We start from the raw sequence: 13,201 nt of genomic DNA, 5'->3' as shown, positions 1-13,201 counted from the left end.
CACAGCTTTCCATGATCATGATGTTCGGGAAATGCCTCTGCCGTTCTGGCCGGCGACGACAACGACGATGGCCTCAGCTTCCTAGTCTCGTCGCACTCACCGCGGGGATGGAGAGACAAACCCCAAATACGGTGCAACGCCCGCACAGGGCAAGTCGACATCGAAGGTGCAATGCCGCCGCGGCAGCGAAATGAAAATGGTCACTTGAAAGAAAGAAAAGCTCCGGATGCATACTCTCTTTCCTCCCCATCCCCATCCATCTCCCATGTAGACGTGGTACCGTACCTGACCGACGTTGGGTCCCTCCGGTACCACCTTGCCAAAAGAGAAGAAGGCCCACGAGCAGCCCTGGTCGCATCAACCGGCAGCCCTTTTCTGTCCACATCATTGGCCTGCCCTCGTCTTTTCCCACCACCCCTGTCACTTCTCCACCCGCATCACCCGTCGCCTCGCCTCCTCCCCGGATGCCGGCGCTGGTGACCGGTACGTGTCTTGCAAGCGCGCGCCCACGCGCGCCCATCGCGTCCCGACCCCCCTTTTTTTTTCCTCCTCTCTCTCTCCCTCCTTCCCGAATACTCATTCCGTTTTGGGCCGCCTGCAGAACGATGCTTGCCCGCCCGCAAAGTTGGGTATCGAGCATCCTAAATCCTTCAATGCCGGCCGACCATGGCCTGCAATACGAGAGCAGCTGTCTGGCCCCTGTGGTTCCCCTTTTTTTCTTCTCTCTCGTCGACAAGACTTACATAGCCGAGCAAGTGGAGAAGCAGGTTCGGAGCTTTTTATTATTATCATTATTTATCCTTGTGCAAGATCGTATTCTGGAATATTGGCACATTTGCGAAAATAATTCTCTTTATCGATCCTGCATTCATGTCGTCTCCTTTTGCATGCATTTACCTTGGTATCTCGAATGAGCTCGAGATCCACGCCCAAAATTGTCGGAGAAAACAATGTGACAGCTCAAAAGTGCGGCGCAACCCGTGGAATTTCCCTTGGAAACCTTCTCCTCTTGAACCATAATAGCGTCGCTGACAACAGCCAGGGGTTGCCACCACCAGTGCACCACCGTGGTGGTGGGCACACCCTCAAAGCAAGCAACCCTAACTCAGCAACGGCAGAACTAGAACCAGAATCTGGCGGAGGGGCCCGAGCGCGATCATATCCCGGTGGCCTGCGTTGGCGCGGCATTGCCCATCAGAATACGACCCTTCCAGCACCCACTTATGGACCGTCAAACGTGTGGTTGTTCGTAATACCAATGCTGCAGACTGACCGGTCACTCACTCGTCTGGCCGGTTTGGCCGCGTGAACCTCTGGGGCATGTTTAGTCCCTGACAGTTCACTTCTTCAGCGGCCAGCGGGAGCAAAGGTCCGGTGACGCGCTCATTTCCCCAGACGTTCGTTCCCTGGTTACATTCCTTCTCTTTTTGGGTTTCATGTCGCCCAACTAAAAAGCGATACACCAAAAGATCAGAATGTGGGGAACTTGCCCCAAGCACTTTCGCAGCGAAAACATCGGTAGCAAAAGACGGCTTCGAAAAATACACAATACACAGCGAAATAAATAAAATAAAATAATGCAAAAAATGGCAGCATTTATTTACATATTAAGTTACGTTTTCATTCTTTCTTTTCGGAGATCGAATAAGTTGAGAAGGAATGAATGCGCCCGATAAGGTCACTTTTTTGGTGTATCGCTTTTTATTTGGGCGACGTGGGTTTGTATCTCCTTCCTCTTCTTCGTAAGCGAGCGAGGCTCGTTGGAATACCTGCAGCTCCCCTGCAGAAGGCCACCATCATGTCATATCGTGCTTGGCCATGTGTACGGCCAGCCTTGGCGGGTTAGGTCGTATAGCCCCAGCGCCAGACACTAGCACCAACACTAGCGATGAACGACTGGCTGGCAGCGGAAAAGAAGCAAGTTTCTCTTCCTTCTCGAATGTCAGCCGAGCGGCTGAAGAAAAAAACGCCACGCATGACACCATCAATTCGGGAGACACGTGGTAGGTATTGGCTGCTACGTGAAACACAAGCGGGGGTCGAGAGAGAAACACGGAGACGGGTTCGGGCTGCAGCGAGCAAAGGGAGGGAGTGACCATTCGGAGACTTTGCACCTATCTTGCACATCGGAATGCAGGAGGCTTGTCTGTGCTTGAGAGGGGCACGAGGGGATCGGCTGGGCCGTGAGTGGAGCCTCAGTCTGGCTGAGAGCCCGCACCACCACCATGGGTGATGACCTTCCCTCTCTCGACGGCCCCAGACTGTCTGTCTCGAGAGGAGAAGGCCTGGGTCACTATAGGCCGGATATGCACATTACCTCACATCTCTTGGTTTTGGACTTGCATTGCCAGCTCTCCGCCTGCAGCATAGCCGTCGCTGGCGTGATCGTTCCTCTGGTGTGGATGGTCGGCAAACAGAAAAAAAGGGGTCCGAGCACACCAAACAAACGATGGAGGGTATATTCGCCTGGACGTCCAATATCGCCGGCTACATCCTTTAGCCGACGTTCTTCCATCGACGCGCCATTCTATCTACGTTCATCCCTTCCTAGCGAACCTCTCCCCTTGCCTGCCTCCGTCGGGGGCAAGCTATCGTGCCGGCGGCCATGCAGGGAGCAGGGAGAATCAAGGCCGGCGTCACGCAGGGCATCTCATGGACACGCAATACCAAGCCATATCAAGCTGGTAACCCAGTATAGCGCGGGAGCCACGAGATAGGCCCGAGAAGAGGGGGGCCTGGGTTGGACACAAACGAGCTAGCCACGACGGCTCCGCCTTGGGGCCGGTGGGCTGGCTGGGCTGGGGGTTGCGAATATCGAATATCCTCCTGGGACTAACCCGGAGCCGGCGCCGGGCTAGCAACAACATCCCCACGTGCGACGCGGTTTCTCTTTCGGTCGCCCCGGGCTACGTGTTTCCACCCGTCATGACAAGGGCCACTGAGGGGATTGAGGTTTGGTCCGATATCCGCGCGTGCCAATCGTGGGCGGAGGCGCGGCCGAAAAAAAAAACAACGAGACTTGGGATGCCACATGCCACATGGCGTGCAGCGGGGTGAGAGAGAGGACGACGGGATAGGGTGGGAGAGAGGCGCAAGCGGAGAAGCTGAGGCGCCACATCCCTCGCGACTCAGTCGGCCACCCCGTTGCAAACCTCCGCCCCAACTAGCAGCTTCACGTTACATGGCATCCTGGACGCCCTCATGGTCAATGATGACAACACCCCTGCCTGGCTCGCCAACTGCGAGACCGCGTGTATATGTGTGTGTGGGTGTGTGATGCCAATGATACCATACTTGCATCTCGCCAACAGCAAAACCAAAGAAAGCGAGAGGGCAAAAAATGGCTACTACACGTCGGGACCAGAGATGCTCAGGACCCGTCCACTCGCATGCAGGCCGACGTTAACCAATGGCCGAGCAAGGTCGGGATACAACGGGCCGAGCACAGACACACACATCCTTCTTGCTTCTTCTTAGCGATGCAGAGCGAGAGCGAAAGAAAAAAAAAGAGTGTTGGCATGGAAGAGTGACATTGGAGCGCGTTTTGAGAATCGGGTGGCCCTTTTCGCGTGTAGCGATTACTCGATCAGTCCAAGACACCGCGGTCCTCATACAAACGCGAAAGACTAAAAAACTAAAAACGCTCGTGTGTGCTGCCAGCCGGCCGTGCCCGGGCCCATCCTGACATCCGTTCCTGATCATGGCATCCCGATTGAGTGGGAGGCTTTCTCGACTGGGCGGTGCAATGTGGGGCCTTAGCTTTTGGGGCGCCCGGGCCCGCCGCGTCTCCATTGCATGCGTGGCTTTGGCGGTGGGACCGGATGACAGGGGGGGATGGGGTGACGCCCTGGCCACTTTTTTCTTTGCTTTCGAGTTTGCTTTTTCAATCAATCTTTCGCGGCCGGCCTTCCGTTGCTCTCTGACCGGGGCCTGCCGTGCTGCGACTGCAACATGATTGCTCCATGCCTTTTCTTCTTCGTTTCTCTAGCCGATACTTCTCTCGCCAATAACCACCCACGCGCCCCCTTCTCCCTTGCGTCGCTGGCGCTGCCTCAGATTTGATGCATCCTCTTCCTTTTTTTTTTCTTTTTTTTTTAGGCCGCAGTCGCCGCAGCTGAACGTTATGGACAGCAGCCCATGCCGCGATTAGCACGGGGGGCCAAACGACTCAGGGCCGCGAGCTTAGCGGGCATTAGGGTAACGTCGCACAGGAAATAAGCGTCTGTGACAGGCCGATATATTGCATGGCTTGCTACGCTGTCGTCTTTGTCCAAACATCTGGCGGCGCGGTTGTGGTAGTGTCCAAACCGGGCCTGGAGATGGGGCTCGAAGGCAAGCCAGTGGGGCCGCGACTCTGGAGTGAGGGTCAACTTGGATGAAGGAGGGCCTGCTAAAAGGTCCGTCCGCCGCCCCAAGGTCGCTGCAAGTTGCCCCGCAAGAGCTAATCCGTGGAGTGGGGCAGCGTCCCCTCTTGGCTGGCAAGCTGCACCACGCACTGACGACCCAGACACCCAGACTGGCCGGTCGTGTCCCTGCGGCCCACTCGACCACCCACCCCCCTGGCCGTTTATTGTGGCCCGGGGAGAAAGCAGAGCAAGCCGCAGGTCCAGCAGCTGCTCGTGCTGCGCACAGCCAGGAGCTTACGCTGGCGCCGTGCGCCGCCTGCAAGGACCGGGGCCAGACCAAAAAAACCGCCATCGCCGCTAGTCTGTGTGGTCGCCAGGGCAGGGACGGAGATAGAGAAAGGGAGGGAGGGAAGACCGTAAACAGAAAAGCAAACATGGGAAAACCGGACTGGGAGGAGCAATGGAAACAAAATTCCAAACACAAGGCCGTCTCTAGCCTCAGCCGGCGGCACTGCGGATAGGGAGCCCGTGCTATCATCACGGCCGACCCCCTTTCTCAAATAGCACCAAGTGGGGCTTGGCCGACTAACCTGGGGAGCAGCAGTTCCCACACTTCACCGCGAGGAGGACACCTAGGGCGGTGATGCACCTCTGCTATCCCGTAGCGCGGGCCATAATGCGCATGCTATTCTTTGATCTTCAAGTGCAGCCGCTCGGGTGCATCCTTAATTGCGCGAAAGGACCTGTAGGAGTTCGAAGACGTGCTGATCTACGTGTATATGGCCTACGACGCCATCGGCCGTTGCGCCGTTGAAGAACATGCCGACCACCACTTGGCTGCCCGGGCCCCTAGCTGCAAACCCGAGCTCTGCCCACTTGCTCTGTGGGAAACAGCTTCTAATCCAATTATGGGACCGAGCCAAATCCTCCCAACCGCCGGGTGAGTCTCTGGAGGTGGCAACGTTAGGTTGCGAGTCCCCTAATGATGAAATGGCCTTCCCACCAGTCTTATCAAACGAATGGCTGGACGGCTGTCCACAGGCTGGGTGAGGGCCAAATTACGCCCATTTCCGGTGCATTGGACTGCTCCAGTGAGGATGGGGAGGATGACCGTTTCCCCCGCCGAGAACCGAGGAACGAGGGCAGAAGCCAAAGAAGCAAAAAATGACAGAAGATCCGGAGAAAACGCTGGGCGGCCATCCCTGTCACTTAGGTATTTCCCGAGCCCAGACTCATGGTTCTGGATCCTGCCGTTATTATCCCATATTACAGCACTCGCCGTGCTGCGCAGCAGTACCCAGATATGACGGGGAGTCAGTCGAGCTAGTGGGCTCGTTTGCTGATCGCTTCGCGTGGGGTTTCTTTTTTTTCCTGCCTGTCGGTCGCCCAATTCTGTGCCTGCATCACCCCTTCCTCTGGCCAGTCACGACTTCCTGGATGGAGCGCCGCGGCAGACAGCCAGATGCCGCGGTCAACGCTCCACTCCACGGCGCGAGGCAATTGAGCAGACCCCCGTCCCTTAGCGCCGGATTCGCCAATTGGGTTGATGCATGTAGCCGGAACGAACACTCAGGACTGGTCAATCTCGATCGCGGAATCCCCAAACACCACCTCCAGCCGGCTGGCCATATGAACCCTTCCTCCCTTCACTCACGGGGTCCCGGCAACGGTTGCAGTCGGGGCCTCTTCTTGATAGCCACGCTCCCGCGCAACTGGGACGGTGCAACGCTGCACAAGGGGCCGGCTGCGCCTACCACTATGGAAGGTGCTACCTAGAGCCGCTGGTGCCACACACACACACACACACACACACACACACACACAGCGCCACCCAAGAAAAAAAAATAACACGCCCACCTAGAGATACGCCAGACGTTACACCGTGCACTGGGCTCCTCTCTGCAACGCACCACGCACCTGTGGGCGGGGTGTGCGCCGCGCTCGTACTAGTGTCGGCAGCCGGACACAGGCTGCCTGCCTGTTTACTCACCTGCTCTCTCTGCCCATCCCCTTCTCTCCCACCGCGCATGTTGCACAAAAAATATCGCCAGACTCAGACAAGACAAAGACGTTCGCGCCCACGACAAACGGCAGGACGTGACCAAGACAGTTCCGCAATGCTGCTCTGAAAAGTAACTGCTCCGTAGCCGCATCTCGGATCCTGGAACCACCAGCTCCCAACAGATCAAGACGGATGTGGCCCCAGCCTGCCCTGCTAGTGTTCCCCGAGAATCCGGTCAGTGGGAGCGTGGTGCCAGCGAACCTCCCCGTTGGCTATAGGGGATTTTTGGTTCGGTTCCTGGTCGATATCGTGGCTCTGAAACAAACCCCCCTCGGCAGCGTTTCCCAGGAGCACTTTTATTATTATTATTTTTTTTCTTTCCTTTCTGCTTTTCGCTCTCGCCTGTCTTCCGCGCCCCCCCTTGTGACTTGTTGTCCCGCACATCCCGGACGCTGGAGCCGGCCAGGGTCCAGGGGCGGCGACTCCACGAGCAGAATCACGACCACGCAACCCTGACTTGCATCCTCGCAAGGGGGGGGGTGCGCCTCCACCGGGGCGGACATCGATTCGACCACCCACGTCTCCCATAATTTGCTGCGAACCAGGCTTGCCGCGCCCACAGCCCAAGCCTTTGCGTGCGACCCACGCCACAGACCCACATACCCTGTCTGGTATTTTACTTGGGCGTGCCGTGCCTGGCACCCCGTCCCGCCGGATCCAACGACGAGCCGCTGTCCACCCCCCTTTCGTTCCCCTCCAAATCCTTCCGCCAGCGACCTACCCCCTACCCTGCCTTCTCCCAGATACACCCCGACGCCCGCATCCTTTCTGTGGCATATTACCGCCTGGTCGCCCCTGCCTCCTTCGCACTGCGCCCACGAGCCCATCGCTGCTTGACCACCAATTCTCCCGGCGCGCGTTTGCCAGACTACTTTTCTGTCTGAAGCCGATCCCCCTGAAGATCTCACATCCATCGCAGGAGCTCGTGCCGCGTACACCCCAACCACGAGGACACCTCTGCCGTCTGCCCTACTGGCCTGGCCCTCGCATCTTGCTGCCGTGCTCCTCCCCGAGCCGCTAACAGGCCACCCCTCGCCCACGCCTAACTCTGCTCCGGCGGTGCTGACGTTGACGAACACGACTACGACGCGGACGACGACGGGTACACCCCCAAGCCAACCCGAAGGGCAGGAGAAGGGGGAAAAGTAACAGCTGCCCGAGTCTTCGCCTCGACCCCTCTGCACCGGGCCTATCCCATATGTTCAGCCGGTACCACGCCAAGAAGAAGAAGAACGCCTACGGTGTCGAGGGCCGTCTGCAGGAGTCTGGTCTGCTCAGCCAGGAGCTAGGGCCCTCTTGGAAAAGGGAGGCCGACCGCCCGGCCTATAATCAAGGCACCAGCAACACGGCCGACGACGGGGTTTCGTCGTTCCCAGAAAAGAGTAGGTTCGGTTGCCTGACCCTGTCCGGCGAGCCCTTATAACCGCTGTTCCGTTTTATGCCCTGTGCCGGCGGGTCCCTGCCTGCCGCCCGAAACACCCTTTCCTTCAAACCGGTGCATTGTTTGGTTCTGGCAAATCGAGCAAGGGTTCGCCTACCACGGGAGTGACAAAACCACGCTCGTCGCCGCTCCTCGCGAGCTCCGCACAATTGCCACCGTCCAGGGCCCAGACGAAATCACTGAAAAAAGGAGGGGAGAGATCAAAGAGAGAAGGCTGACAACAAGCGCACTTGCTTCGCCACAGACAATTCCATCTCGAGCGGGACAATCCGGCTGCCCGCGCAAAAGCACCAGCGGCAGAGCGGCTCGGTGTCGTCGATCCAGTCTCGAGACAGCGTCGGGAGATCCAACTCAGTCATGAGCTCGGAACGCGCACGCACGCGGAGGGAGCGCACCTTCGTCGGCGCCGAGTGCGCCGTGTGCGAGGAGCCGCTAGAACACACGCTCCGCGGCGAGCGCATCCTGCAGTTCTCGTGCACCCACGTCTCGCACGAGGCCTGCTTCTACGAGTACATCAAGGAGATCGAGTCGCAGTACTGCCCGAGGTGCGATGCACCGTTGCACCTGGACACGAGCAGGGCCGGAAACGTGCTAGACATTGGTAAGCCGCCGACCGGGTTTTGTGTCACGCAACGAACTCCAGCCTTGGCTGGCGCGTCTGGGGGATCGCCGCCGCCATTGGCACTTGTGGCTTGGAGCTAACCTGATCCTCGCGCTGCAGAAAAAATCTCCAACCTTGTGAGATCGGTCACGTCATCGGATACGAGGTCAATCGCCACGCCGACGCCGACACACCCTTGGGATGACCAGCCAAGTCAAGTTGGCCGGCCCCAGAGCCGTGGCTCAAACGCCAGGTCGACGGCCGCCATGAGCCACACCACAGGCATGAGCCACCCCGACGTCCGGGAACGCGGGAGCCACATGGCGCGGGAGGCGCAGATGTCGCGCGATAGCCAAATGACGAGGAACACGCGAGACACGCGAGACACGGAGCGGTATGCTCCGCGCCACAATCGTAGCGATAGCGAGGCCACCGGCGCCACCTCCTCCAACGGCTACCCTGAAACTACCCAGAGCGGCCCGCGCCGAGCCCACGACTATGATGTGCAGGCCATGGAGACATCCCTTGCCAGCCCGCGCAGCATGCCCTCGCGCAACCCCATCCCGCTGCCCACCGTCACCGTCCGCTCCGAGTTCCCGACTATCAGCCGCTCGCGCCAGCAGCAGACGCTCACTTGCCTCATCACCGTCGAGGTGCCAGACAGCAAGTGGCGTCCCGACCCCGAGGACCTGCAAATGGCCGGCCTGCCACCACTGCCGCCCACCACGGCGCCTCTCTCGGGCGGCATGCCGCACCACAATGGCAGGATGGATGACCAGTACTCGTCACCCCCATCGCCAAAGACGGCTCCGCCACCACCGCGCTTCTACCCGTACGAATCGCGTGAGGTTCTGGAGGAGATGACGGAGAGTCTCAGGAATAGGGTGGAGAACTGGCACGGCCTGGACTTTAGCAGATTCGGAAAGCTGCGTCTCTACGGAACCCTCCGTGTCGGCAAGGACAAGGTGTCGTGGCAGGAGCTGGAATGCTTCCTGTTTGCCGAGATGCTCATTTGCGTCAAGGAGAAGAAGCTGCCACCCAACCAGCAGTGGGACGAGAACGGTGCGCCGCGCCGGACCACGCGTTGCACGCTCAAGGGCTCCATCCTGATCAAGAAGCACCTGAACGAGGTTGCCGAGACTGGCAACATCGACGAGAACGTCTTGACCCTCAGCCTCTCTGTGGCTGAGCTCCCACAATTCCATCTGCGATTCGAGAACCGGAACCAGCTGAAGCTCTGGCAGCAGGCGCTGCTGGACCTCAACGCGGTCGAGGGCTCGCCCGTCAGGAGCCCCGAGTGCGACCTGTCGGAGACGGACGAGGAAGACTGGCAACGCAGGCCGCGCACCGAGCGCGTTTCGTCGCTCGCCTCGTCGTGGGGCGGCCCCAAGTCGGTGACGACGGCACCAACCGAGTACACCACACAGGGGCGGAGTCCCATGTTTCCCTCCATCCACGTCCCCATCGACGTGGTGGTGGTGGTGCCGATCTCGTCGTCTATGCAGGGCGTCAAGATCAACCTTGTCCGCGACGCGCTCAAGTTCATGGTTCAGCAGCTCGGCGACCGCGATCGCATGGGCCTCGTCACATTTGGGTCCGGTGTTGGCGGCGTGCCTATTGTTGGCATGACCACCAAGGCATGGGGCGGTTGGGGTGGCGTGCTCGCCTCCATCAAGCCCGTCGGCCAGAAGAGCCACCGGGCGGACGTGATTGAGGGTGCCAACGTGGCCATGGACCTGCTGATGCAGAGGAAATACAACAACCCTGTTGCAACCATCATGCTCATCAGTGACGCCTCGACGGCCGATGGCGACAGCGTCGACTTTGTCATTTCACGAGCCGAGGCTGCCAAGTAAGTCATCTTTGCTGTGTTTTTTTTATGATGGCATTGTGTGCTTCTCATACTAATTGTGATTTCTGCACAGGATCTCCATCCACTCTTTCGGACTGGGCATGACCCACAAGCCAGACACCATGATCGAGCTCTCGTCAAGGACAAAGGCATCTTACACATACGTCAAGGATTGGATGATGCTGAGGGAATGCCTGGCTGGCTGCCTGGGCGCGGCGCAAACCCTCTCGCACCAGAACGTCAAGCTCAAGCTCAGATTACCAGAAGGGTCCCCGGCCAAGTTCCACAAGATCAGCGGGGCGCTGCAAATCACGAAGCGCGCAGCAGGACGTGACGCAGAGGCGTCCCTGGGTGACCTGCGCTTTGGCGACAAGAGGGATATCCTCGTCCAGCTCGTCATCCTCCCGGATACGGGCTCGGAGGAGCAGCTGCCGCAAGACCCGTGGGAGACGATCGTGTCTGGGCTCGAGGCGCTCGGCGGTCCGATGGACTCGGAGGATCAGAGGACGCTCTCGATTGAGGAGGTGCCGCTGATCCAGGCGGATCTGAGCTGGGGCGATATCCTGCGTGACGGAACTGTGACGCACATGCCGCGGCCGTCGCTGCTGGCCATCACAATGCTCCCTGCGGCGTCGAACCCGCGCACCAGGTCATGGATAAACGCGCCGCCGATCCCGCCACACCCACAAATTGTGCAACGGCGCATGGAACTTCTGACTTCGGACATGTTGACACGGGCGCTGACGCTCGTGTCTCGCGGCCAGCACGACCGCGCACACACGCTCCTCAACGAGACGCGCTCCATCCTCAAAGGCCTGGGCAAGGGCGGTCTCCCGCCGGTGCCTCCGGTGCCCAACAAGTCGCAGCCATCGACGCCGCATGCGGGCGCCGAAGGCTCGCCCACCATGGGCCCCACGTTCCCGGAGCGCAAGAACGGCACTCCGTCCCCAACGCACTCGACCATTTCGCACTCGACCCTGCGCGAGGGCCGCGAGGGCAGCATCTCGGGGGCGGCGGGCTACCAGGGCCCCCACCATCACTCAACCATGTCCCGCAGCCGCTCCATCGACGCCCTGTCGGCCGCGGCGGGCATGGGTCCATCCTCGGCCACGCCGCCCATGATGGTGGGCGGCCCCAACGGCATCGACGCGACCGCTGTTGCGGCGCTCGACGCCGAGCTCGAGTCTAGCCTCGAGTGGATCGGCCACCCGGCCGTGTTCGGTCGCGACAGCCGTAAGGCGGTGCTCCAGGCCATCGGCGTCATCAGCTCCCAGCGCGCCTTCACCTTCAGGACACCCATTGAGGCGCTTTGGGCCGGCCGCGTCAACGGCGTCCGCAGGCTCACGGAGCGGTCGCGCGAGTGGCGCGAGGACGGTGGCGGCGAGGGCGGCATCATGGAGGAGTCCTGATCCCTTCCATGCATGTCCTTTGTCGCCGGCACTTTGGCCTGGCCTCCACCCTCTGAATCTTGCATTTGGGTTCGGAGCGACTCATTTTACACTCTACTTCCTGTACTATGCCGATATGAATGGTTGCGGGTTTGCTGCATTTCTGGTCGGCGGCTTCTTTTTTGTGTTTTTATACCTTTGGTCCGACATATGCCCTTTAACACCCCCTCATCGTCTTCTTTCTCATATTGTCCGGATACCAGTCGGCTTCTTCATCATGTATACACTCCACCTGTACTAGGCCGTCCGCGGTTCGGTATCCCCCATTGTCATCACTGCATAGCTTTGCCTGCCTGCCTCCAAGACCAAACCGCGAGGTTTACACGCATACCCCTTATTTGGAATTTTTTGGTGTCTTGTGGTTTGCACTTCTATATCCCCATCCGTTGTTTCTTTCGACCTTGGCTAGTCTATTTCGGTCGATCATTCAATCAGTCGGTGCGGTCATGGTTGTACTTTTTTGTCCTCGTTTTTAGTTGGCCACATCCAAAGTCGCAGCGCAGTTGCGAGGTATCATCTTTTTCATTCCAGCAAATGAAGGTGGAATCTGTTTTACTTCCTACTTTTTTTTCTCGACAGTAACATTTCACGACACGAGTCCTATGAGTTCGCATGTTCCAGGAAAGGGCGGAGGAAGCTGGAGCAAGAATATGCTTGTACACTAACGAAAGAGGAGGGACTAGGGTGGACTGATGTAGTTGAGAGTCGAGATAGCTGTGGTGCTGTATTGCGGGCAACGAATTCATTGTTTGATCGGTCTGCCGTATCTTATGTGCATCCTTGACGTGACGTATGTGTTGGTGGATGGGGGGCACCCCTAGTCGGGCAGTTGATGCATCCAGGCCCCAACGGCGGGGACCATAATCACCAGCCTTCTAGCACGGGTGCCCAGGTATCCAACGAACGGATCCTACGGGTTATCTTATTCTATCAGATGATCGCGAGCCAATGATGGCACCGCGGCTTCTGCAGAGCTTCGGCCATGTCCGGCGGGGACGCGCTAGCGCGGCGTGGGAGTGGGATGTGAGAGGTGGGAGGTGGGTCAGTTGTGGTCTGCCTGCTTCTTTGCTGCCCGACTCTGACGCCGACCGTGTTGTGGGTGGGGGGAGCCTTTTAGGTCCCGTCCCCCTTCTACGCTCCATCATTGGCGAAGCTCGCGCCCGACGCAGGCAGCAGGTCTTGGGGCGGCTGGGAGCTGTGTCTACTGTACCTGGGCTGGCCTGAGACTTTTTGTGTATTTGGATACAGAAACCCCACCCGCCGCCCATTACTCCTCATCCTCACCGAGATAGAGCCTAATTTGCTGCTGATCCTTTCCGTATCACCTGTCGCCATCCGTCCTTGATCGGCTCTCTTTTTTTTTTTTCTGTGCTTGGCTCGGCTCCTCTTTTTTTTTTTTTATCTGCTGCTCCCCTCAGGTTGCATATGCTAAGGTTTTTTTTTTTTTTTTT

At 58.7% G+C, this 13,201-nt stretch overlaps 4 protein-coding genes across 4 annotated transcripts; 2 read left to right on the top strand and 2 right to left on the bottom strand.

Annotated features, from left to right (window-relative positions):
* Nucleotides 1-72: 72 nt before the first annotated feature.
* On the bottom strand, nucleotides 73-520 carry GGTG_02024 (hypothetical protein; the record flags this gene model as incomplete). Its single annotated transcript, XM_009219795.1, has 2 exons — nucleotides 73-203; nucleotides 286-520. 2 exons carry the CDS (start codon nucleotides 518-520, stop codon nucleotides 97-99), a joined length of 342 nt encoding a protein of 113 aa, XP_009218059.1. The 3' UTR covers nucleotides 73-96.
* A 440-nt stretch (nucleotides 521-960) lies between these two features.
* Nucleotides 961-1,322, bottom strand: GGTG_02023 (hypothetical protein; the record flags this gene model as incomplete). Its single annotated transcript, XM_009219794.1, has 2 exons — nucleotides 961-1,171; nucleotides 1,285-1,322. 2 exons carry the CDS (start codon nucleotides 1,320-1,322, stop codon nucleotides 961-963), a joined length of 249 nt encoding a protein of 82 aa, XP_009218058.1.
* Nucleotides 1,323-4,373: 3,051 nt separating this feature from the next.
* Nucleotides 4,374-6,122, top strand: GGTG_02022 (hypothetical protein; the record flags this gene model as incomplete). Its single annotated transcript, XM_009219793.1, has 4 exons — nucleotides 4,374-4,762; nucleotides 5,096-5,286; nucleotides 5,619-5,659; nucleotides 5,770-6,122. Coding segments are annotated over 4 exons (974 nt in total), but the record flags the coding sequence as incomplete, so codon positions are not given.
* An 875-nt stretch (nucleotides 6,123-6,997) lies between these two features.
* GGTG_02021 (von Willebrand RING finger domain-containing protein) lies at nucleotides 6,998-12,507 on the top strand. Its single transcript, XM_009219792.1, has 4 exons — nucleotides 6,998-7,790; nucleotides 8,094-8,450; nucleotides 8,571-10,302; nucleotides 10,376-12,507. Exons 1-4 carry the CDS (start codon nucleotides 7,607-7,609, stop codon nucleotides 11,709-11,711), a joined length of 3,609 nt encoding a protein of 1,202 aa, XP_009218056.1. The 5' UTR covers nucleotides 6,998-7,606; the 3' UTR covers nucleotides 11,712-12,507.
* Nucleotides 12,508-13,201: the final 694 nt, after the last annotated feature.

The sequence above is a fragment of the Gaeumannomyces tritici genome (assembly GCF_000145635.1).
Source record: "Gaeumannomyces tritici R3-111a-1 unplaced genomic scaffold supercont2.1, whole genome shotgun sequence".
NCBI classification, from domain to species: domain Eukaryota; kingdom Fungi; phylum Ascomycota; class Sordariomycetes; order Magnaporthales; family Magnaporthaceae; genus Gaeumannomyces; species Gaeumannomyces tritici.
The sequence above is the reverse complement of the archived record's forward strand: the minus strand, read 5'-3'. Positions and strand labels throughout refer to the sequence as shown.